Genomic DNA, 24,137 nt, shown 5'->3' with positions numbered 1-24,137 from the left:
AAAACTGATGAAATGAAGAAAAGCATCAGAAAAAAATACAGTCTGAGAACATAGGACCAATTACTGTTTAGTCCAGTGAAGTCACGCTATACATTCAGCAACCACTTTATTAGGTACGTCTGTTTCACTGCCCATCACAGTAACCCAAATATCTAATCAGCCTTTCACATCAGCAGCAACTCAAATCATTTAGACATGCAGACATGGTCAAGACAGCCTGTCAAGTTTGAACAAGTTCAAGAGGACTGAACGTGGCATGGTTCTTGATGTCAGATGGGCTGGTGTGAGTATTTCAGACATTGTTGATGTACTGGGATTTTCCAGCATGGCCATTTTCAGGGCTTACAGCTGATAAGAAGGTAACAGTAACTCAAATAACCACTAGTTACAAACAAGCTATGCAGAAGAGCATCTCTGAAAGCAAAACGCATCCAACCTTGAAGCAGATGGACTACATGCGGCAGCTAAGAACAGGGAACTGAGGCTACGTTTTGCACAGACTCATCAAAATTAGACAACAGAAGATCGAAAAACGCGGTACTCAGATGGCGTCGAGTCACCAGATCTCAGTGCAGCAGAGCATCATTGGGATGAAATTTGGATAAGTAGCTGTGACACAAGACTGAAGGTATGTATATCTATTTGTTGCTAGTAAACCACTGAGAGTGTGTTACTGTATTTGGTCTTTCAGAAATATTTGAAAAAAGTTTGAAGTCATTTGGTTGAAAACGTTAATGCAATGCTGGGCAATTGAGACTCAATGTTAATAATCAATATAAAGACTCAAAAGGGGTTTTGTTTTTTTCAGAGCAGAAAAACGAATTAATACATTTTTGTACTTTAGACAGACTATACTTTAGTATCCAGTCCCTATATATAAAAATATTTAGGGACTGGATACCCTGGATACCCTGTGTGCCCTTGTTGAAATTAAACTCTACAAGTGAATGAAAAAATATATATATTAAATTTAGATGTGCCAAAGTTATCTGTGTATTACCAGGAAACATCCTCACAGGTGGCTACACAAACAAAAAAACTTGAGCTTCTTTTTTTTATATGTTTTTATAATTAATTTTTTTTCTGACTTCTCACGTGAAGTGTCTGACTCTGTTCTGTATTACACAATTTATATGTAAAAAAATAAAAGGTATTCTTCAGTTTACAAAAACAATCGGAAATCCCTTACAGAGGGTAGTAGGAACGTGGCTCCAATAGTATGAATCAGATGAATCAATCAGATGTTATCTTCAGTGTTTTCTGGCTGTACAGTGTTTGTTTGAAGTGTAAATGCATCTTATTCCTAAACTGCATAATATGTTTTTCTTTCTTTCTTTTGGAACTCCTGATTTTCTTAAAGGGAGGGTTTGTAGACTATCTGGCAACTCTTTTCCGTAATCTCGTGAGTATGTTGCGTGCTCTCGCGGTATTCAGGCGGTCAATGCCTGATAGGAATAATGGCTGCCTTCGTAGCAATGGCTGGAATGGGGAACGACACAAGCGGCATACCGGAGCGTTTTAGCTGACCAGGAACAGCGTAAATTACTGGGCACCCCCTTCTACCCGGTTTTCAGAACGGATGGGTAGAGGGGGTTTTGCCAAAGGACAAAAGAAACGAAAGAGACTCGGAGGGAAGAGGAGGGACGCTAACGCTGCCTTTATAGCTAGCACTAGCTGGCTAGTTGTCGCTGCCGGGGAAGAAGTCCGCGGAGTCGTGACAGCCGTGCGTCGGAACGGGTGAAGGAAACAGGAGTTGAACGCTGGAGCGTGTGATCAAACATCTGGCTAAGCGCTAATATGAGCGGACCCGGACAGGACAGTGAGCCAGAGGCCAAAGTCCTTCTCATCAAGCGACTCTACAGGTACCTTGACGAGGCCGTTTTTGCCAAAGCTAACCGAGGTGCTAATTGAATGTTAATTGAGCTGGCTAGCTTAGCAATAGTCAGACAGTACTTGCTACTACTAGAGAAAGCCCAGCTATCCTCTAACTTATCACCACAGTGAGTAAACCAGCACTCCCGTATACCTTTTTTTTGTAGCATCAGCTAAATTTGATGGGAAGCGCTTCATTCTCTTCAACTTGTCTTGGCTAATGAGCACGGTAGCATTTGTCATCCGTGTCTTTGTTACAGAGAAGTGAAACAGAAAGGTCTCGGGCTGTTAACCCGACTGCTTGCAATGTTTATTCCGACGTTTGTTCTGTTTCCACCTGACGCTTATTTTGTGGCAATTTGGCTAACAGCATTGTCATCGTGCTGATGCTATGTGTTGCCTAACATGCCGACAGGGCTGTGGTGGAGACTGTGCACAAGCTAGATGTCATCATCGGCAGCAAATCGTCCTACAGAGAAGTCTTCAAGCCGGAGAACATCAGCCTTCGCAACAAGTAAGTACGAGTGTCTCGGGAGCTTGTGTGAAGGCGGCTGTAATTTGACTTAAACCTCACTGCCTGCATGCAGTCTCAGTCCTGACTAGTCTTGCTAGCTGTCAGGTGTGTATTGAGGCTCTGTCATGCCTGACATGCGGTAAATGCAGCATCTCAGTAAGCATACATTTCCTAGTTTCTAAATTTAGTTCAGATGTTTATTTTCTAATATTTCCAGCATGACCATCTGCAAACACTGACTGTGGCTTTATCTCAAAGTCTAAGCTGGAGTTGTTGTTTTTTTTTTAGTTTAGTTTGATTTTTGTTTTTTTTCCTTGTCCAGACAAAGATGAAAAGCAAGCCTCACTGGTCATGCAGCTTGAGCAGGACTATGGTTGTTATTTGTATACTGGATGTTGTGGGCAGAAAGCTCAAAACCAATAAGAGGAAGTTGGAAAGTTATCTGAGGAGGCGGAATAATGATGGGTGTCTAAACAGTCAGCAAGATAAGGGAAATGTTATCTCATCCTGCTCTGATTGCTCTGGGAGTTTTGTCAAGCTATAACTAGACAGGCCTAGAGGACTACCAGTGAAGCCAGTAAACAAACCAGTAAATTAGTTGGACTATAAAATCAACCAGGCGCTATTTTAATAATTGATTCAAGTGGAATTTTATTCATTCTGCTTTTGCTATCTGTCAAATTTGGTACCTGTTCCATGTTTAAACCTTCTGTTGCGACACAGGCTTTAAAAGGAGAGGGGCAAAAACTGCTGGTTTCAAACAGTGAATGAAATGAGGGACTTCACCAAAGCCCAGTTAACAAGTGTACTGTTAATCATGCAAAGCTACTCTTGAATAGGGATGGGAATTGATTTGCAATTCCAATTTCATTATCAATATCACTTATCAGTTCGATTCCTTACCAGTTCTCTTGTCGATTCTCATTGGCTCCACTTTGGAAGTAACCAGCTTTTCTAAGCAGCATATCAAAGACAGCACATTCTGCAAATTAATTGCATGCTGTGGGTCAAATGTTTGTGCTTGTTGGAGGTATCCCCCCTCTTTGTTGTGATCAGTATCAGGGTTGTTACTCCAAAAAAGTGATGTATTCCACATGTTACAGAACATTTTCTTAACAGTAATGATGCATACTACTCATTACATTACTTTCATGTTTTTCGGTAAAATGACCTGAAACCCATTGCCTAATAGTTACTGTTTAACAATGTAAACCTTAGACCACAGTCCCAAACACAAACAAAAACCCCTGTCCTAATGAGGACACATTTATGATTTTTTTTCTCTTAGTATTTAGGTAAGAACACAAAGCTGACATTAAGAGACTTCAGAGTTATTGCCACAGTGATTCTATTTTAGAAACATAAACCGATAGGGACGGAGTCTGCATCATAACATCTTATTGGTTTGTTACCTGTTGAAGTTCAGGGTCTGGCTTTGGGCTGTGCGATATAACGATATATATCGGATGACGACATAAAAACGTCTATCGTTTGTTTCACGGTGTCGCAAAATAAACAGTTTACGGCAATATTTTTCATCGTTTTGATGGTCACTGTAGTGGCTATATTAATTTCTTAAAGTTCTCTTTCTCTTATATAACCACACGACTGACAGACAAGCGTCTGTTTTTATGCGTTGTCATTAGCAACAACGACGGTAAAACCATCGTGTGTCCACTTGTTTATTTTCCACATAAACCTTTCACAATAAAGCTCAAGATCTTGTTGAGACTTTTCAAAATAAACGGAATCACGTGAAAGAGTATGCAGAGTATTTACAGATGAGAAGCAAAAAAGAGCCGTCAGGTGCTAAAAAATAAACCTTAGACTCAAACGATAGAACAGGCTTTTTGCCGCAGCACACTGTGTAATAAATACTCACAAAGAAAACGGCGGCTGTTACAACTTATGTCTAAAAATTGGAAACACTTCACGCAAGTCGAGCTGCCCGAGATTCACAGAATTTACAGAAAATGTTAAATTTTTGTGATTTATATCGTTATCGGAACGATAGATGTCTTATATCGGGATATGAGATTTTGGTCATATCAAATGTTGTGCATGCAGTTTGCACTTTACTGTTGCACTCTCGTCCTTTGTGCAATAATATTAAAGGTAAGGTCCATATCCACACTGCAGGCTGCGCCACAGTTCCTGAAATCAGCTGATTGATAGGCAATGAGATTAACGATTCCAAGGAATTAAACTACTGGGAATGGTTCTCGAATTTCATACCTACTCTTGAAGACACGAGAATCAAAATATGGAAGAATGTGACTGGTACCGAACAATGCTGTACTTTTAAGGTATAGATGGACATTTGTACTGCTATACTAAGCAGTTTGTTTATACTTAAAGAACAAACAAACACTGCTGCGTCAATTAGTTTCAGAAAATGATTAGAAAGGATAAAATGACTTCTTTTTTTTTCAGTACAAGTTTCTAACGTGGCAGGTAACATCTTCCAGTGTTATTCTTTGTCTGACCTTAACCCAAACATTGCTTTCAGTTTACTGTCAAAGAAGACAACATAAATCAGAACATGTTCATATTTAAGAACCTAAATTCACAAGTAATTTATTCATGAGACTTTCTGTCCAGCAATTTGTCATTGGTAGCATTAGCTCATGTTGATGTTCTTTTCTGATGTTAAAGTGTATGAAAAACCAAGCACTGATAAACATCTTTATAAAATGAGAGAAATGCAGCATGTACTTGCCTAAAGTATTAACATAATTGTGTCATTTGCCGCACACAAGATCTGAGATTTCACAAAATTCTTGTGAACAACTTCTGAATCAGACCCAATGAGTCACACAAGTCACTTCTGATATTTTGTTTGTGTTTTTTCCCTGTAGGACACGTACTGTCGTGTTAATACAATGGGCCTCCAACCAGTCAGAAACCTCAAGGCTTGTTTCTGACTTTGGGATAAAACCGAAATATGCAGTCCAATAGGAATGCTGAGGTCACAGATGTTATGTTCAGCTGTCCAACTGTACTTCATTATACACATGTTTCTGTTATTCAGCTTCCTCTTATTACATGTGGTGCATGAAATAATAGAAACACTTATTAGAGTAACAGAATTACAAGCTACAGCCTCCTTAATGACCATGCAGATGCAACACTGAGGTTGATTTAATCCCATTCTAAAACAGTTTCCACAAATAAATTTCACAAAGGTTGGTTTTATTTAAATGCATTTTATCTGGCTGGCAGCTGGATGTATGTAAAATTTCATTGTCATCAAGAAAAAACATGTTTTAGACAAGCAGCAGATTTTCTTGCTTGTGGGGATCTCAAATTTATAAAGTTGCATTAAGTACTTGCTTAATGCAATTAAGTCATTACTGCAGGGGCTTGGGTTTGAGTTTGGTCTGACCAGTTGTTGCAATTCATTCTCCCTCACTCTCTTCCTACTTTCCTGCCTACTATTTGCACTCATCTGTCAAGAAAAGTCTAAATATGCTCAAAAATGAAAGCAGCTCAATGTTATTAAGCTGCTGCACGACAAGGTTGTCAATATGCAGTCATTTCTGTCCTTGATGGGCCCTACACTTCATGTGAAATTAAAGCCGTTTTCACACGTGCAGTTGTCTAGGTGCTACCCAACACAGATGGATGTGAGATTTCAAATGTGACAGTTGAAACGGTCAATAATCTGTCAGCTTTTTATTACAACTTTTGGCATAGTGTCCAGTTTTTTTTTTGTTTTTTTTTTTGTGAATAGAGCAGGTAGTAATCTGGCAAATTCACAGCTAGTGAGCAGCTTTCCTGCCTTCTGCATGCTCCACTGAGGCTGCACTCTCACCTCAGGAGATCACATTTACAATAGTCTCACTTACTGTGGATTAAATGTACGGAAGTACTACTCTGACCAGTGTCTGAACCTGATGCACCCAACAGTGGTCCAGAACTTGTGTGAAAACACTTAAATAATTGGTCCTTTAACCCAGCTGTCTTCTCATTGCACATGTGCATCTTTTTTTCTGTTTTCAGGCTGAGGGAACTTTGTGTGAAACTGATGTTTCTGCATCCAGTGGACTATGGCCGCAAGGCCGAGGAGCTGCTGTGGAGAAAGGTTTACTATGAAGTCATTCAGGTTATCAAGACCAACAAGAAGGTAAATGTCCCTGCAGCTGTGGAAAAATGGCCTTGCTGCATATATTAAACTGACCGCATTTGTTTTCTGTTGCTACCTGGCTAATCCAGCTTTTACTTAAAAGGTGAACTCTCCAATTTATTTTATATTCATGCCAGTGACCACAAAAGCGTTTAGGAGAATAATAATTTCACAATAAGCATTCATTTTCAGCAGTCCAGTCTGCAACTTTATTGTTTTGGTTCATTGTCATAGCACTATAAAACTGCAGACATGGTGACTACACGAAATAAATGCTATATTTATAGTGTCAATACTTGAATTAGTTTGTGGTGATGAAATCTTGGTGTCATGTTCACAGCCAATTTCAGCTTTTAAACCTGCGTACCCTTTATTGCAGGTTAACGCTGGTTTAATATGAGCATCGTTGGATTATAAAACATTTATTTTATACATTTAAAATCTTCTTGAAACTCAACTTTATAACAACACGACACAGTTGCCAGTTGTAATCTTGTCTATTTTACATTAGTTATATTTTCTTTTTTAAGTTGCCTGTTATTTTGATGCAGATCACCCTCATTGGTGTACTGTTCCTTTCTCTAAAGTCCTCACTTCTCTTTTGATTTGGGTTTTCTTTCACTGCAGCACATCCACAGTCGCAGTGCTCTGGAGTGTGCCTACAGAACTCACCTGATAGCCGGCGTGGGTTTCTACCAACACCTGCTGCTCTACATCCAGTCACATTACCAGCTGGAGCTGCAGGATTGCATTGACTGGACCCACGTGACAGATCCACTGATAGGTTAGATGAGCCAGCACATTCTCACACTCTCAGATGAAGGCATAAAAATAAAATGAATTGTCTTTCTGTTTCAGGATCCTTAAACCACCCTTGAATAAAACTGAGTTATTTGTAACAACAACACTTCTTTTAAAGTGTAAATGTCTGCTGTAGACAGTATAGCTGGTGTCCTTGTGGAAAAACTTGAAACTTGATGAAGATAGTTGAAACTTTATTGATAGTTAATCTATGTAATACATTACCTGTACTAGAAACTAGAAACTCTGACCTCATTTGCTACTGATATTTAAATGCAGTTTAGACTCACTGAACAAATAATCAGTAGTGAAGGTAAGGACTCCTGACTACTCTACTGTCAAAAACGAAGACTAAAAAGCCCAAGACAGAAATCGTAAAGACTAATCACATTAAATATTCATGATTATGGATAATCATTAATATAGGTTTTTGGGGGTTTTTGTTACTGTAATTGTACAGTCCTGTTGTCAGGGAAATACAGCCAGAGAGGTTTTATGTTCCTGCAAGGTGATGGTTTATAGTCTGTTCTGTAAAAGTACTTGTTTTTGACTCTAAGATATTTCTTATTTTTGTGAAAAAACACTGCAAAGATGCCACAACCCAGCCCCTGGCTACCGAGTAAATCACCTCTTCTTATCCAACTTAAACAAAACTAGTTTTGAATGTTAACGTTAGAGATGCTTCAAGAGTATCTGGTCCCGGCTCTTTTATTTGGACTCTGTGCTACCCTGTTGCTGTGTTGGAATTTAAGCTTGCTGTGTTGTTACATAAGTCAAAGTCATTTTGGATAAAAGGATTGGATGGATTTAAAAAAAAAAAAGTGTTGTGTAATTGTTCCCAACAGGGCGAAAGAAACCAGTGTCAGCCACCCCCAAGGAGATGGAGTGGGCACAGATGGCCTGTCATCGCTGTCTGGTCTACCTTGGAGATCTAGGTAATAATAAGATAATAGAATATGTAATTAATTCAACTATCTGTCGGGCTTGCAGAGGTGTGAGACAGAACAAGTGTCATTCAGCGTGGGAAAATTTGACTCGGTTATATAGTATAGCTGGCTGAAGGCTGTTTGCTTGGTTTAGACTTATGTGAACCACAGGTATGGGTCAAAAATGTCTGCACCACTTAACCTTTGACTCCTGCAGTGAGAACATATGACCTATTTCCCTTCAAAATTACTGATTAACTTTAAAGCACATTAAATATATTGGACTAAAACCTAAAACCTGTAAAAATTGTAAATTAAGAAATTCATACTGGATGACCAGTGATCCATGATTCTATTAGAGGCACTGTTTTCAAGCTGTTTGGTTTATGATAGTCCAGCATCCTTGTAAGACTGTGAGAATGCTGTAGCATTAAAATGAAGGATGTTTCACTTTGTAGCTGTTTTTGTTTGTTTTTTTTCTCATGTTTGTCTGAAGCCATTCCAGGTCTTTGTGTTTGTGCACATTTCTGAAATAATCAATTTCAGTCTTCACCTTTTCAGCCACAATGCTGTAATCATATAGATTTGCATTTTTTTTTCTTACTTTAACTGTGATGTTTAAAATCATTTTCTCCTCAGCGCGCTACCAAAACGAGCTTGCAGGAGTGGAGGCTGAGCAGCTGGCGGAGAGGTTTTACCATCAGGCATTGTCAGTTATGCCACACGTAGGTGAGTGATGAGAATGTAGGGTTTGGTTTGTTTGTTTTTTCAAACAGTACTGTATTGCCATACCCGTGGTCTTACACAGCATGGAAGGGACGTGGGGTGATTTAAAAGTTTTATTTTTCTTGCCAGAACAACACAGATGTTAAATCCAGTTTAGTGTTGTTGTTGTTTTGGTTTGGTTGTTTGTTTTTCTTTTTTATATTGTAAGTATAGAATTGTGAAATGTGCTTACTCGCTTTCGCAGAAGGTCAATACACTTTTGTGTGTTTATTGTCAAAATGGAGCGCATAAACACCTTTTTAGTTAAAATGGGAAGCTTAGCATTGTGCATCGGCTGAACATTTTCCTGCTTTGTTTTTGTTTGTTTAAAGGCCTGTAGATAAACTGATTTAACTGGATTCTTTATGTACACAACAACAACAACAATTATAAACTTACTGATACTACTAATACAAAAAGAACCATTAAGTTCATTCAGGAAAATAAGATTTGTGGTCAGTATACTTGTGAGAACAACTGTTAATTGTTGTTTCTTGTAGTTGACAAACAATAAGACATCTGTAAATATCACTTACTTGCTATGAACATGTCCTCCCACCACCTCTCTATATAGACATTGTTCACATTAAATGCAGCTGTATTCATACTTTATAGGGTTGAAAGATATTGGGATATTTCATAAAAACCTACATACGCTTGTTCTTTTCAAATGATTTTTTGGGTTATATTGCAATATTATTTGAGAAACTTACAATTTATTTTTTTAACAAATGTAGCATTACCCCATGGTTTTCTGGGTACTAACTCAAAAATAAATGCTGACTTGGTTTGTGTTGGTTATCTGCCAACAGGAATGCCTTTTAACCAACTGGGCACACTGGCAGGGAGCAAGTTCTACAATGTTGAAGCAACTTACTACTACCTACGCTGGTGAGCCATGTTTATATACGTTTGCAGTGTTTTTAACTTCTCTCGTATAGTTGTAAGTCTTAACAGATGTAATCTGTGCTCAGCATTCAATCAGATGCCCCCTTTGAGGGCGCCTACGGCAACCTGAAGCGCCTGTTTGACAAAGCTGCCAAGATGTATCATCAAGTAAAGAAACAGGAAATGAAGAAGTTGTCTCCCTCTCGACAAAGGTGATGCACATTCACGGGCTACCTTTTAAAGCTGGGTTACAACAAAGCTAGTCAGTCACACTTCATGCAGTGTTTTACACACTATTTAAGGGTCATTGTGGTCTATGAAGTGTGTTATTACTGTGGTAGTACTAAACATTTTCCCTCTGGAATTTGTCAATTTTGGTAAATTTACTTTTCTTGGTTGGAATTTTTCCTCTTTCTGTGTGTGTGTGTGTGTGTGTGTGTGTGTGTGTGTGTGTTTGTGTTATTAATGGCCTTCACTGGCTTGCTTACAATGTATCTATAGTAAAACATGTTGACTTCAGTCTGCTTACATCAGAGTAATTTAAATCCAGTCCCAGTTGACTACTGGGGCTTCACTTAATTAACAGCTTATGTGCACTCTGTCTCAATCACGTATGCGCTCTAACCACTGGTGAAATAAAGCAGCATCTCCCTCCAGATGATATTAAATGATTGATGATTCCACTGGGTAAATTAGATTGTTGAAGAAACAAAAGTAACAGGCATCAGTTGGAATAAAAGACAAATATAGACAAAATGAACAATGTTTTAAAATGAGTAGGTGGGGGGTAGTAAGAGGGGAAACAAGATTAAGATTGTTTTCCCACCTGGACAGAGAACAATGTTGTTCTTATTCCATGTACATAAATGACCAGTAAGCAGCTTGTACTATATTAAATCCCTCTGTGTTTTCACGTAAGAGTCAAAATCTAAAAAGCGTGGAGCTGAATATATTGTGAACAGGTGTTGTTAATGACATTGCTGGAAGTTTGTATTCAAGATTCTTTATTCGTCACATGCACAGTTATACAAGTATAACACGCAGTGAAATGTAACCTGACACGCTCCTCGACTTGTGCAAAAGGGGGAGAGAAGAATATTATATATTATATACATTAGGTGAATGTGCAGTAGTAGCATGTAAGCAGCAAGCAGGAGAATTCTGTACATTAAGTGAATTAAATAAGAATAGACAATATGAACATTTTACAAAATAAACAATATGACCATATTTAAAATTAAACAAAGTATGTATGTTCTCTTCCATGTTCCTGTTTTTGCTGAGGTCATAGGTCAGATGTTTCTAAAACCACTGATGTTTTCATTTTAAAATGCTTTTATTTCATTTTATTTTTCTTTATCAAAACATAGAAGTAGTAAATGGATCTTTTATTGTGTTTAATACTCTGTAGTTGATCATTTTTGCTGTGGCCTTTTTTGCAGGTCGAAAGACATTAAGCGGCTCCTGGTGAGCTTCATGTATCTGCAGAGCCTGCTGCAGCCCAAGAACAGGTTTGTGTTTGTGTTGTGACTCTGCACCCACACTGTTTTAGAATCAAAGTCCACAGTGGAAATAAATCATTTGGTTTTGTGTATTTTAATGCTTAACTAGTTTATCTTTCAGTTTATGCCAGATAAAGGCTTTTTACATTCATATGTAGTAAATATTTAACAAATCTGTTTATAGCGTCTTCCCTCTGACGTGGTAGTCAAGTTAAATATTTAACATTCTAAAGTTTGAAAACAGATCTGTTGGATTCCAGGCTAAGAGTAAAATGTAGTTGTAGGATTACTGCAGGGTCTGTCTGGGCCAGGTCTAAAATTAAAATAAAGGAAAAAAAGATTTTAAATTTGCTTTTATTTCTAGTAAATTTAGGTAATTAAGTGGCATGTTTAAGACTGGTCAAACAAAACGCAAACAAACTATTTTAAAAATCACCTTTTAAAAGTTTGAGTTCTTGTCACTTGTTGTTGTTCCACTATGAGTGGTCAGATAGTTTTGCTTAGGAAGGAATTTACTGAAATGACCTGGAAGTATCTGTGTAGTGGTCGTAATCAGAGCTGTTCAGATTTTCTAAGTGCTAAGAAAAGGAGCTTCAGCCTTTTATAGCAGAGCATGCTCTGAACCATCCAATATGAAAGGAAAGGAGGCAACCACCCCATAGTTCATAGTGATGTGCCACCCAACTGTTCTTGGAAATGGTCAACAAAAGTGTGGCACAGATCATTTAAATGTCAAATATAAGTGTGTTTTCCATTTCATGCTGTAATCTGTTGATATGTTTTGAGCAACTATAGGCTGTTACACCCAGAGTGGAACTATGAATATTATATTACTGTAATAAAATCTTCTTCTTGAGGTGTTTGTTTTCTTAGAGACTGTATATTTGCATAAAAGCTACTTTTGATTGCAAATGTATGTACACAAAGTACAACCAGTGTCCACAACTATATTTTCACATACCATCAATGTTATCCTTGGAAGTTTTAAATTGTTGAAGTGCATTTACCGTGTTTCTACAGTAAGTCTTTATTTTGTGTGGTTTATGTAGCCTGATGGAAACGGAGCTGACTTCACTCTGCCAGTCGGTGCTGGAAGACTTCAACTTGGTGATGTTCTACCTGCCACCGCCAACACATGGCGGTGCTCACCACACCCCTAGCGAGGAAGAGGAGGAGCAGCAGCAGCACAGTGACAGCTCCTATCCTGTGCTGCCTGACAACCTAATCTTCAAAATGGTGGTCACATGTCTGATGGTAGTGCACAGCCTTAAGAGAGGAGGTAGGTGGTTGTGTAATTTAAGCTGTTCTAAGGAATTCATTTGTTCATTCATTTTTCATTACGTCACCACAAGTGAACAAAAAGTTTTCAGTACGTCCTCTATGAATCAGAGCACGTGTGATGTGTTCGCTCCCAAAATGAAATTTCGACCCTGAGCCTTTGTTGTCAAAACAGACCATTTTCAATTTGTTTTAGTTATTAAAGCACTGAATTACTTGGAACTTTAGAGGTATAGAAGTAAATCTTTCTTGTGTTTATTTAAGTGTTTCTGTGTATTTTGTCCTTAGGTTCAAAGCAGTACAGTGCATCCATAGCATTCACTCTGGCCCTCTTCTCCCACCTTGTAAACCACGTCAACATCCGGCTTCAGGCTGAACTGGAAGAAGCAGAGAGTCAGGTGCCTCCACTTCAGACTGACGCTGCAGGTGAAAGAGAAATGTATTCTTTTCCTGTATGTTGGGAAAAAGGCATAAAAATGCACCTGCAAGCTATTTCTTAGCTATAAAAACCATCATAAACCAGCACAGTATCAAGAACTGTTGGCTATATGAGTATGTGGACTTTTTAAGATTCATTGGAGACTGTGTCGATATATGATGATGATGATGTGTTACTTAACCTGACTCTTTAAAACCATACCAGGGTTTGCATCCTTGTACTCTCCTTGTTGCTTGTGCGCACACCCCGTTCCAACAATGAATGTTGGGTATAACTTTAATGGAGCTCATTGGCACTATTCAGCCTTTTTAATGTTGAGAGTCTAAACTAAAAAACCTAAATAAGGACAGCATTATGGAGAATTTGCCTATGTTAACAGACACAGTATATGTCAGCACAAAGTAGGACAGAAACAAACAGTTATAAAGTGATGAAAACTACTGACACTATGCACATAACAGAACTCCAAGAAAAGGAAGGAAGTCGTGTCTTTGCATCTTATTTTAATCACACGCTATAAATAAAGAAGGTGCTAACAGATATCCTGCCCTAATGCCTAAGACATTGTCTTAGTTTTTATTTATAATGGTAAACCCTTACACCCCTCAGCCATAAAAGGCAGATGGAGAAGTTTCAAAATGATACTGAACATACTGTTTAGTGAAATATATAGTTGAAAGTAATTCTTTTTTTCCAGAGAAACATCCTCAAAGAACTTGAATGAAATTAAGATGCAGTTTTTATCTCTATCTAGACGATCTGGACATGAAGGATCTGACAGCTGCACCGACAGATCCCTCTGGTGAAAGGCCTCTGCAAAATGGTTCCCTGGAGCAAGAGGATGAGGAGGATAAGGATGAAGATGGCTCTGAAAGGGTTGCAGCCAACAAGCACAGCAGCATAGAAGAACAACGCAAGATGAACGAAGAGAAGCAGAGGCAGAAGAAGAAGTACAGCCGCCTTTCTCGACTCCGCCGTCGCCGCTGTGCTCGCAAAGACGGTCACGGAGAGGATGAAAGTGACTTGAGCGAAGGCTTCGAGAGTGAAGAAGAAGAAGATGACGATGAAGAAAGAGGGGTCCGTGCTGATTCAACAGGTGGGACCACAACAGGAACGCCAGTCAACTCGTCATCTGTGAAGAAGGAGCCCAAGAGAGATGCCTTGGGCGAGGAGGGCAGCTGGGGAAGCGGCTCTGAGGAGGAGGAGGAAGGAGGAACAGCATTTGATGTAGAAACTGATTCAGACATGAACAGTCAAGAGTCTCGCTCAGACCTAGAAGACATAGAGGACACGGAAAACTCAGAGGGTCACGCCCGGGAGCACCAGGATGATGAAGATGAGGACCAACCAAAGGAAGACGCAGGAGAGAGGGATACCACCGACACCCCTCCGACCACCAATGGGCCTCTCATGTCCAGTGACTCCAGCATTAGCAGTAACCTGCAGGCCATGTCTTCTCAGCTCTTCCAGGCTAAGAGATGCTTTCGCCTGGCGCCAACATTCAGTAACATGCTTTTAAGGCCTCATGCTTCGTCTTCCCCGAGTATTCCAACCCCTACTGACAGCTCAGCTCCCCCCTCCCAAGAGACTCCTCCTCCTCCTCCTCCTCCTGGAGATTCCCCCTGTGAAATGAACCCTGGTACTGCCAATGGAACCAGTGAAAATGGTAATGTTTAACATTAGTTTTATATAAAACATAAAATCAGTGTTCCCTTTATGATGCTCAGTCATCTGATCACAGAGGGTTCACAGTGTTCTAATCAAGCTTGTCTTTTGGCTCATTTTTCCTAATTCACCAGACTTGGACTCTGATTCGGAAGGAAGTCAACACAGCACTGAGTCAGTACATAGTGAAAAAACCCTCTTAGAGAAACTGGAGATTATGACCAATCAGGGGTTAATCCAGGTTGTTAAGGTGTTTCTTGACTGGCTACGGACAAATACCGATATTATCCTCATGTGTGCGCAGGTGAGGTGACAGATTTTTCCTGCTTTGTTTACGAAATGCTGGCTTTTCAGGATTGTATTTCACAAACTGATCATCTGTGTTCTCTGCAGAGTTCCCAAAGCCTGTGGAACCGACTGTCTGTGCTGCTGAACCTGCTACCAGATGGCAGCAAGCTGCTCGAGGCTGGTGAGTTACTGCACTGCACAGAGATTTCTGCTTGTCTCAACGGCAGTCAGGTTCTGGCATTTTTTTCCTCCTGTGTCCTTAAAGATTAAAATCTAGATCTTATAGATATTACTATTCACTCTGAGCCTCATTCAAGAGCATTTCTTTATTCTTAGCCTAATTATCTCTTAAATGACTTTTTCTCAAGCTGAACTTTATTATTATTATTTCTTGGAAACACAAACCAAATAACACTTGGTTGCTCAGGAGATGTAAAGCAGTAAAACAAATGGTGTGTTGTGAGTGTGTCACCACGGTGAAACATGTTATTAAAACAACACATTATTTTCAATGCAATTAGGTGATTTTTCTTGTTGTGCTTACATCTGAGCTCTGATCTCATCCCTGTACTGTACACTCACTTTACTGACAATACTGTGTAACGCTCAGCTCTCGCACTGAATAGTTATCTCCCTGTGTGACTTTAACACTCTGGTGAGTGTGCTCTGAGTCTACATTTATGGTACTAATTTGTATTTGTGTGTTCTTGCTGCAGAGCTCAGTCTGAACGCTGAAGTGACAGAGTTGTTAAATGAGTGTGAGCGACCGGATTTGGTCCAGAGTCTGCTGCTGCCTGAGGATCTGGCTCTGCGACACCTGCCTGCTCTTGGTGTAGCCCACCGCCGCCTTGACTTTTCCCGGCGCAACCCCTCCCTCAGTCCCCTACAAGAGGTACAGGCACTCAGACTCATACATGCACATCATATTAAGTGCAGGCTAAAACACTGGAAGGCACAAAAGGAAATTGTCTGTCTCTGATTTATTGTCTTGAGCTGGGTAAACACTGAAATTTTGGTTATTGTGGGAAAAAGATGGCACATGTGAAAGAATGGTGTTGATATCTTTGGCCGTGACTCCAAACAACAGTCCTACAAAGAGAAGTTCAAAATGTTGTAAAGGGACAAAATTCAGACAATATGAGAAATCCAGAATTACCATCTGACAATGTAACTGCTCCCTTGACCTGTGTCTGTCAAACCAGCCAATGAGAGCACAACATAAAATCAACACAATACCCACACATGTTGTAGGAAAAAAACAACATATGAAATGGATTTAAGAAAACAAAGAAGAAATTCTAGTTTGAGGTGTTGCAGCACAGATTATTTGCTTGTTGTTATGTCATCCTGCTGTTATCATGATCAACATGATCAATGTACTACGCCACCAAGGGGAGCAGCCATGCATCATAGATCACAGACAAAGATTCAGCGGGGATGGTCATTGTACAGTGTACAAAGATTGCAAAAATAAATGTAGACAAACAAAAACAATAAATACAGACAAAAACATGATTCGGTTTTATTAATCACTTAAAACGCAATAAGAGTTTAATTTTAGAAGATTTACACATTTAATTAAATTAGCTCAGTAATTGAAATTAGAGCTGAAAGCATTACTTAATAGTTGATTAACAGAAAAATAGTGTCATGTAATACTGACCTAAATACTTCCAGACTTTGGACTGTTGATTTGAATCGAGGACGTGTGTGTGTGTGTGTGTGTGTGTGTGTGTGAGTGTGATGAACCAAAATAAGTTATTTAATGAGATGGAAATATTTGAGTAAAACTCCTGTGAAGTCTAAATGTGTAATCAGATAACCTCAGTTCTAAATCTTTGCGTCATTAAGTTTTGTTTTGTTTTTTTTGTCTTTGTGTTTCTTTCAGTGTGTGGTACGAGTGTGTTGTATTCGCAGCTTCGGCCACTTCCTGACAAGTCTCCAAGGCAACGTGCTGCACTTTAACCCAGAGGCGGGCATCTTCACCAGCGTTAGTCAGTCCAAACAGGATAATCTGGTGCAGCAGGCCAAGGCCCAGTTTCGCATGGTGATTGACATTTTAGTCATTACACAGTTTAAAATTTTAAAAAACCTGTGGTGTTGTGTACGTGTTTTTCTATTATGACCTATAAAATAAATATATAATGACCTGGAACCCAACATGTTTTTTGTTTTTGTTTTTTTTTACATATTGACCCCGTTTTCTTTGTTTGTTTGTTTTTGTTTGTCCAGGCTGAAGAGGAGGCTCGTCGTAATCGATTAATGAGGGACATGGCCCAGCTTCGACTACAGGTTTTTATTTTAGTTACTGTCCCCTGACTCTTTGTGTTGTTATCGCGTTATAACAATCCCTAATACACGGTAAATTGATGACTAATTATGGTATTATAAATATAGTTAATTATAGTTTCTTTACAATTAACAAATCATGAAATGGTGATGTTTACTAATTGGTTAATGATTGGTTTAATCAATAAGTTTTCATTTTAGGTTAAAAAACAACTGTCTGCAAGTGAGAGTATTGCTGCTGCTTATGCATCATAGGACCTGCTCAAAGAGAATGTGTGCGTCTCTAAGAAGTGCTGGATATGAGAACAGCCTCCCTCTTTAGTGATGAAAAAAACACACAAAGTGTTCTGAAAGGTTTACTGCAAAAGAGGGTCAACATAATCAACCAGAGTGTTGATAACCAAGAAAAAAACAGCTGTAATTAACAATAATCCACCATTAACATAAAACATGAGCCTGATTGGCCGGCCAAAGTTAACAAGAAGAAAGGAAGCAACTCCGACCACTCCGCTGCAGATTTCCTGTCTCTGGCGTAAACAAACATTAGATCTAAATCTAATAGAAATAAAGTTGTGAAAATATGACCACTGAGTCCATCAGAAATGACTCTAAATCATACAAAAACAAACTGAAGGCAGGAGAGACCATGAGAGACAACCTCCTGCTCACGTTTGGTAGCTTCCAGTTTGTAAGGCCAGACCACAGAGCTTAGTGATATACAGGTAACCAACAGGGGGCGGGGGGAGACATGCAGCAATAGTAAATACATTATGTAGTATATCGAATGCCATGTGCACCAGTGTCATCAGAATGTAATTATCTTTTATCAGCTGTGACAAAATGTTCATAAAATTTATTGGAGAAATCTTGAGAAGAGAAAGTTTGCAAGGAGTGACATTGTTTATTAGACTACAAGCATCCATCACTGACTACAATACATGTTAAAATAAAATCTACACGCTTCTTAATTTAATTAGAGATCATAACGAGTTGGGTTCCTTTCTTCTGTCCTCTCCTTGCAGTTGGAGGTGTCACAGCTAGAGGGCAGCCTTCAGCAGCCTAAAGCCCAGTCATCCATGTCTCCCTACCTGGTGCCAGACACAGCTGCTCTGTGCCAGCATCTGAACCTCATCCGGCAGCTGGCTGGTAGCGGTTGCTTTATCATCATCATCCCACGAACAGGTCAGTGCACTGTGGCATCTTTTGTCTGGAACAGCGGTACACAGCCGCTGTTTGTACCATTTCCCCACATAGGTGGTGGGGATTAATGGATTTACAGGGATCTTTCTCTTGTTCAGTGATTGTGCTTTATAGGATGACAGAGCAAAATATCAGTCTGAACCTAACCCTTTATAAAAAAATAAGTCTTAAAAGCCTCTCCATAAATTCGCACAATGTTACTCACCGCTAGAATTGGACCCGAGGCCAAGATTATGCAGGAAAAATACCAGGTTGTCTTAACGCTTTCCTTCTCAGATCCCTCGTAGGGGTAATCCTAGTTTCTCTTTTCTGAACTGAACAGTTTCTGACAGTTTTCAGGCTTCCAAAGCAAAAAGGTTGTCAGATGTCGTGTTTACGGGGGAAAGAGTTGAAACCTTTTTTTCTGTACCGATAAACAAAGTCTTAAATATTTTCCCTCACCTGCTGTAGGTATTTTGAGTGTTAATTTCCCAGACTTTGTCAGTATCTCAAATGTGATAACAGGCAAACGTAGATTTTAACAAAAACTAATTAACTAAAAATAGTCTAGTCATCCATTTTCTGTTTCTCTTATGGCTTTAGATTGTTTTCATTTCAGTTATTCTTATTGTTATTATTGGAAATTATTCCTGCATACGGCTGGGAATACAGGAAAGAACTGATCCCTTTTTATATTTTGGTATTAATGTAATATTTTTAGGCAGAAAATACATATTTAAAACTATATATTGGTGACACCTGCAGAAAATCCTGATTGGCACAAACATGCAAGTTTAAATTGGTTATTAATAAAGTTAATCAAGTCCAAAAGTTAAGAGGAGGATTTTTCGTGGCTCAGAAACGGGCCTGTGATAGTGACTGTGCTCATAAACACGACTGATCCACATGTTGGTGAAGACGAAGAGTCTGTGTTACCTTACTTAGAAGTCGATGTGTGTTCATGTTTTTCTATAAGCAAACATGTATTTAAGTTTTAGGAAATGAAGCCTCACTTCTTTCTTTCTTCTTCTTTCTTTTTTCTTTCTTTACTAAGTGAGGTTAAACATATTTTCAACACAGTCTTGTTGCTTTTTTTCCCCTTTTGTGGGCGAGTTTGTCACAGATGGAGGCGAGTTTTTATTTCCCCATACAGACTTTGTACAGAAAGGCCACTGTGTGCAACAACATGAAGCAAACCTTTTTCACTTTGTCATTATGGGATGTTGTATGTAGAATTTTGAGGTGATAAATACATAAATTTAGAGCCAGGCTGTAACATGTAACGTAACACAGATTGTGAAAGGAATGAGTGGTGCTGAAACAAACTGATAAATCTATTATCAGTCACCGTGAAAATCAATTTAAGATTTCAAACAACTTCTAAAATCAGTATTTGCTGGTTTGTCTTGTTTGTTTGTTTTTTGTTTTTTTTGCCTGTCCCGTTTGGCTCTTTTGCCATCAGAATTGTTGTCTAAAGGCAAAGAAAGATGCCCAACGGATTTACTTTACCAAATTGACCATCCCAGCCTTGCCATAATGGTCCATTTGATTCACCTTTTATTGTTTATTTTATTTTCACTTACTGAATATGGGACAGACTTGACTGGGGGAAAGAAGGGGAGAAAGAAAGAGGGAAAGAGAAACAGCTGAGAAGAGGGGCGGGGGAGAAGGGCAAAAACCAAAAACCAACAGAATGAGCAGAAAAAGAAGAAAAAAAGAAAAAAAAATGCATATATCAATCACCTGGGTCACCTGTCTTGTTATTTTTGAGGCGCTTGAACATTACAAGCAATCTTCACTATTTTATAACTTCTTCTAGCCTAAAACAATTAACTGATTATTAACAGGAAATTGATTCTTTTATAATTATTTGTTGCCCTAAAAAAAAAAAAAATCCTCACTAGTGGTTATGACAGCTCTGGTTTATTTAGTGTGTACCGAGCTGCTTCCTGACTAATGACACTAGACAGCAGCAGTCGGTCACATGTGCCAGTTTGGGGTGACCCAGTCACTGATTGGTTTGGGTGCATACCTGCATTCCACGTGGAGTAAATCATCTCTGGCCGGCACATTATTCCCCTGGCACCACCCCCGTGCACTCCCCGTCGCTGTTCACTGACTCGCAGAGAGACAAAATACAACAACAATTAAATGAGCTCAGTTCTAGCTTCATTTATGATTCGCCGTCTGCTCAAAGCGTACGAGTCAGAATCAAGCTCCAGACCTTCTGAGCGCTGGAGTTGCTGTTTGCCCAGGTGTTTAATCTGGACTCCCCTTTTCTTTTAGTGATTGATGGACTTGACAGGTTAAAGAAGGAAAATGCTGGTGCGAGGGATGGAATCCGCTTCCTGGAGTCTGAATTTCGTAAAGGCAACAGGTGGGTTAAGTTGTGAGATGAAACATTTCTCAATAAAAACTCTCTTTAAATCGTATTTCTTTCTTCCTCTGTAGATACATCCGCTGCCAGAAGGAGTCGGGTCGAAGTTTTGAGAGAGATAAGCTGAAGCGGCAGGACATCGAAGCCTGGTAAGCTCTACTTCCCTTCTGCTGACGCCTTATTTGTTCCTGTGAATATGACTTCCAGCTTGACTGACCCAGTTTTCTTGTTTCTAGGCATCTGTACAAGATGGTGGATAGTTGCCGTCAGCTAACAGTCTCCCAGAGCAACGGAGATGAAGATACAGCCGGTATGGTGACCATTCTTACAGGCCATGAAGTAGAGGAGCTTTGCTCTCGGTCAGCAGCGATGAAGGTCAGTAACTCGCTGTATGTTTTATCTCACAGACACGAGCACTCAGGAGCTTTCCCACCTTTAGTTTCTGCTCTTTTGGCTTCAGTGCCGTCTTCACTGCTTCGTGTTCATCACTGTTAAACACGGATCAGTATTTTCCAAGGTACAGCACTGTGCAAAAATCTTGAGTCACTCCTAATTTTCAAATATTTCTGCTTCAAAGGAGTCTGACTTGGTTGTAATTTTTACCGCTCAGCCATAAAAGGCTATTGTCTTCACCTCTGTGGGCAGGCACGCGGCATTTGTGATTGCGTTAACTCGAGAATGACATAGGAGCTTCAAATTGATACCAAAGGTGTATCTGCTAAAGATCTCGGATGTATTTGAATCTCAGTGAACTCAACCTCAAGTCAGAGGTCAAGTTTTCTGAAAGTCTTGTGAATGCGGTAATTCGAGAAGGAAGTCACCTAAGATTTATACTATAGTTGCATCTGCTACAAATGTCTGGAAAGTTTGACCTCAAAGCCACCATCCCACATTCACCTCATCTACCACTGCTAACAGATGGAGCAGAGGTGGTGCAGGAAACAAAGGAAAACCAAAAGCTGAACAAAAAATAGAAAAAGAACATAAAAAAAATGATAACGTAAAGAAATGCATTAAAAAGTCTGCATCCAGGAAGCCCATAGGATGTTACCTCAGTCTGGGCAATACTAAAATGAGAAGTGAAGGGTTCAGCATATTTGAAGCAAACATTTAGGGGAAAAACTCTGTCTTGCAAGAGTGTGTTTAACTCACTGGGTCCTGTGGGTGAAGTTTATTTTTGGTCTGAGAAGGTGACAAGTTTTGTCACCGCTTGCAGACTGTGGACAAGTTCTGCCTACTGAGCTTAAAAATGTACAAATTTGAAAAATACTTTGTTTTTATCTTCGTGCCTCGTTTGTCTCCACCAGGCGGCGATCCAGGCGGCTGGCTCAGCAGGCATGGAGCTGAAGAACATCGTGGAGTTCTACCGTCAGTGGAAGGAGATTGGCTGAGAGGTCAAAAGGGGAGCAGCTGTCGGCGCTGCGAACAGCTGATCGATCACAACACTTGCTCCCTCTCTCTTTCTCCCACTCTTTTGCTCTGTGTGTATCTGCGTCTCCAAAGGCAAAAAAACAACTCAAAAGAAAGCTGGATCGAGGAGTTAAAAAGCTTAGAGGGTTGGAAAAGTGAATAGTGGAGTTAAAAAAAATTTTTTTTTAAAGTAACTAAAAAAAGAGAAAGGCGGGCGAAACGACGCTATAAGAAACAGCAGATCTCCCACTCCTAATCCTAAACATAAAGAGTGACCCCTAGTGGTCGGGGTGAGGAAATGGCGGGATGACGCTACACAATTTTAAGTGCCCCTGGTTCACTCCCTAACCAGGAATACACTGTATATGTTAGCAAACGAGTACATACGTGTTGAGAGAAACGGCGAGCACACAAACACATTCAAGCTGAATCCATATAGATATTTAGAGCAGTGGTTTGGATTTCCGTTCCCTTTTTCCCCTTTCCCTTCAGTCTGTATTTGAGAAGCAGGGTCAAGAATGTGCGAGTCTGGTGGGGCTGTGTTTTTTGTAAAGTCAAGGCTGTATGACGACAGCTTCGAGACAGAGAAAACGTGCTCTGTTCACCTGACGCTCGAGGCTTCCAGCCCTCATCTCGTAGCTCGTCAGCCTCTAGGAAGGGTTGAGGAAGACTTCTCTGCGAGCGGTTTCTTTCCTATGTGGCTTTTTTTTGGGGTTTTGTTTTTCTTTATTTGCAGTGTACTTTTGTGACCAGTGACTTATGTATTGTGCTATCTCATTATGAGAAAAGGAAAAAAAAAACACATGACAGGCGTTGCCCTGTTAAAGGTTTTAATTTGGATTTTATTTTTGTACCCAAATGATGTTGTTTATTTTGCTTTTTCTAAGCTAAATCTGAATGATATATGCAAGAATGTTTAAGGGAAAAGAAAGGGGTTGCTGTCGTGCGTGGATCAAGTAAACAAACCTTCAGTTCTGAAAATTAAAAGGAGCCTAGAATCTATTTATCGAGGTGTAACGTTAGTGTGAGGAGGGTAGCTAGAAGCCGATTGGCCTCATGTTGTAGCTAGTCGTTGTGGAGGCTAAGAAAAGAGGAGCTAGCTGGCTTTTCCCTGAGGAAGGTGGGACCCCTGTAAACTCCTAAAATGTACCCCATCTACATCACCATTTCCATAGTGACTGTCCCATCTTGCACTGTGCAAAAGAAAACCAGTATATGTGTGTGGCCATGCATTGAACAATAAAAAGAAACTCTCAACGATGTTGACCTCTTTCTTCTTATCAGTCCCCTGTGACCCTATGTCACCTTTTGTTTTCACCAGATCACTAGAGTGATAAGTCAAATAGGCGAGAAGCAGAAACCTCGTGACCCGAAAACTGTGAAGACAGCTCTGTCCCCTGCAGCTGGGAAGGGAGGTTTCTTAAACAGCCTTTTAGATAAAAAAAAAAACAGCACAGGGCTGCACTGGGGTTGTGTGGGAGTGGAGCTGTTTTCACATACTTGTGAGACATGAAATACAATCCAGGACTCTGGTTTTAGTTTGGGATACCGGTTCCACGAATTTAAAGGCTTCTTGGAAGCAAAAACCCAGCATACAGGTTTGTGAAACTCAGGATTTTACATGCCTGGAAAGTAACTGTAATATCAGCAGTTGTGAAGGATACAATACTTATATTTTGTTAAAGCTACACAATCATCCACCAGCACCTGTTTCCTCAATTAACTTCCTTTACAGATGGTGGTTTAAAAAACACTTTGATTAACTGTTTTGTTTTAAAGAGAAGCCAAATTGTCTCTAGGAAAATGACTTTTTATTCA

General features: G+C 39.6%; 1 protein-coding gene across 1 annotated transcript; it reads left to right on the top strand.

Annotated features, from left to right (window-relative positions):
- Positions 1-1,418: 1,418 nt before the first annotated feature.
- Positions 1,419-23,579, top strand: smg5 (SMG5 nonsense mediated mRNA decay factor). Its single transcript, XM_082552019.1, has 22 exons — positions 1,419-1,862; positions 2,288-2,386; positions 6,389-6,512; positions 7,140-7,296; positions 8,159-8,248; positions 8,879-8,968; positions 9,817-9,895; positions 9,979-10,104; positions 11,335-11,403; positions 12,444-12,673; positions 12,961-13,098; positions 13,866-14,777; positions 14,911-15,080; positions 15,170-15,245; positions 15,781-15,956; positions 16,953-17,111; positions 17,297-17,356; positions 18,376-18,535; positions 20,819-20,909; positions 20,984-21,058; positions 21,146-21,284; positions 22,217-23,579. Exons 1-22 carry the CDS (start codon positions 1,798-1,800, stop codon positions 22,298-22,300), a joined length of 3,369 nt encoding a protein of 1,122 aa, XP_082408145.1. The 5' UTR covers positions 1,419-1,797; the 3' UTR covers positions 22,301-23,579.
- The last annotated feature ends 558 nt before the right edge of the window (positions 23,580-24,137 follow it).

The sequence above is a fragment of the Aulonocara stuartgranti genome (assembly GCF_965226115.1).
Source record: "Aulonocara stuartgranti genome assembly, chromosome: 11".
Lineage (NCBI taxonomy): Eukaryota > Metazoa > Chordata > Actinopteri > Cichliformes > Cichlidae > Aulonocara > Aulonocara stuartgranti.
The sequence above is the reverse complement of the archived record's forward strand: the minus strand, read 5'-3'. Positions and strand labels throughout refer to the sequence as shown.

Coding starts and splice junctions, on each gene's coding strand:
- smg5 (XM_082552019.1), top strand. CDS start 1,798: ATGAGCGGACCCGGACAGGACAGTGAGCCAGAGGCCAAAGTCCTTCTC. Junction 2,387..6,388: donor AACATCAGCCTTCGCAACAA/GTAAGTACGAGT, acceptor TTCTGTTTTCAG/GCTGAGGGAACTTTGTGTGA. Junction 17,357..18,375: donor TGGCCCAGCTTCGACTACAG/GTTTTTATTTTA, acceptor CTCTCCTTGCAG/TTGGAGGTGTCACAGCTAGA.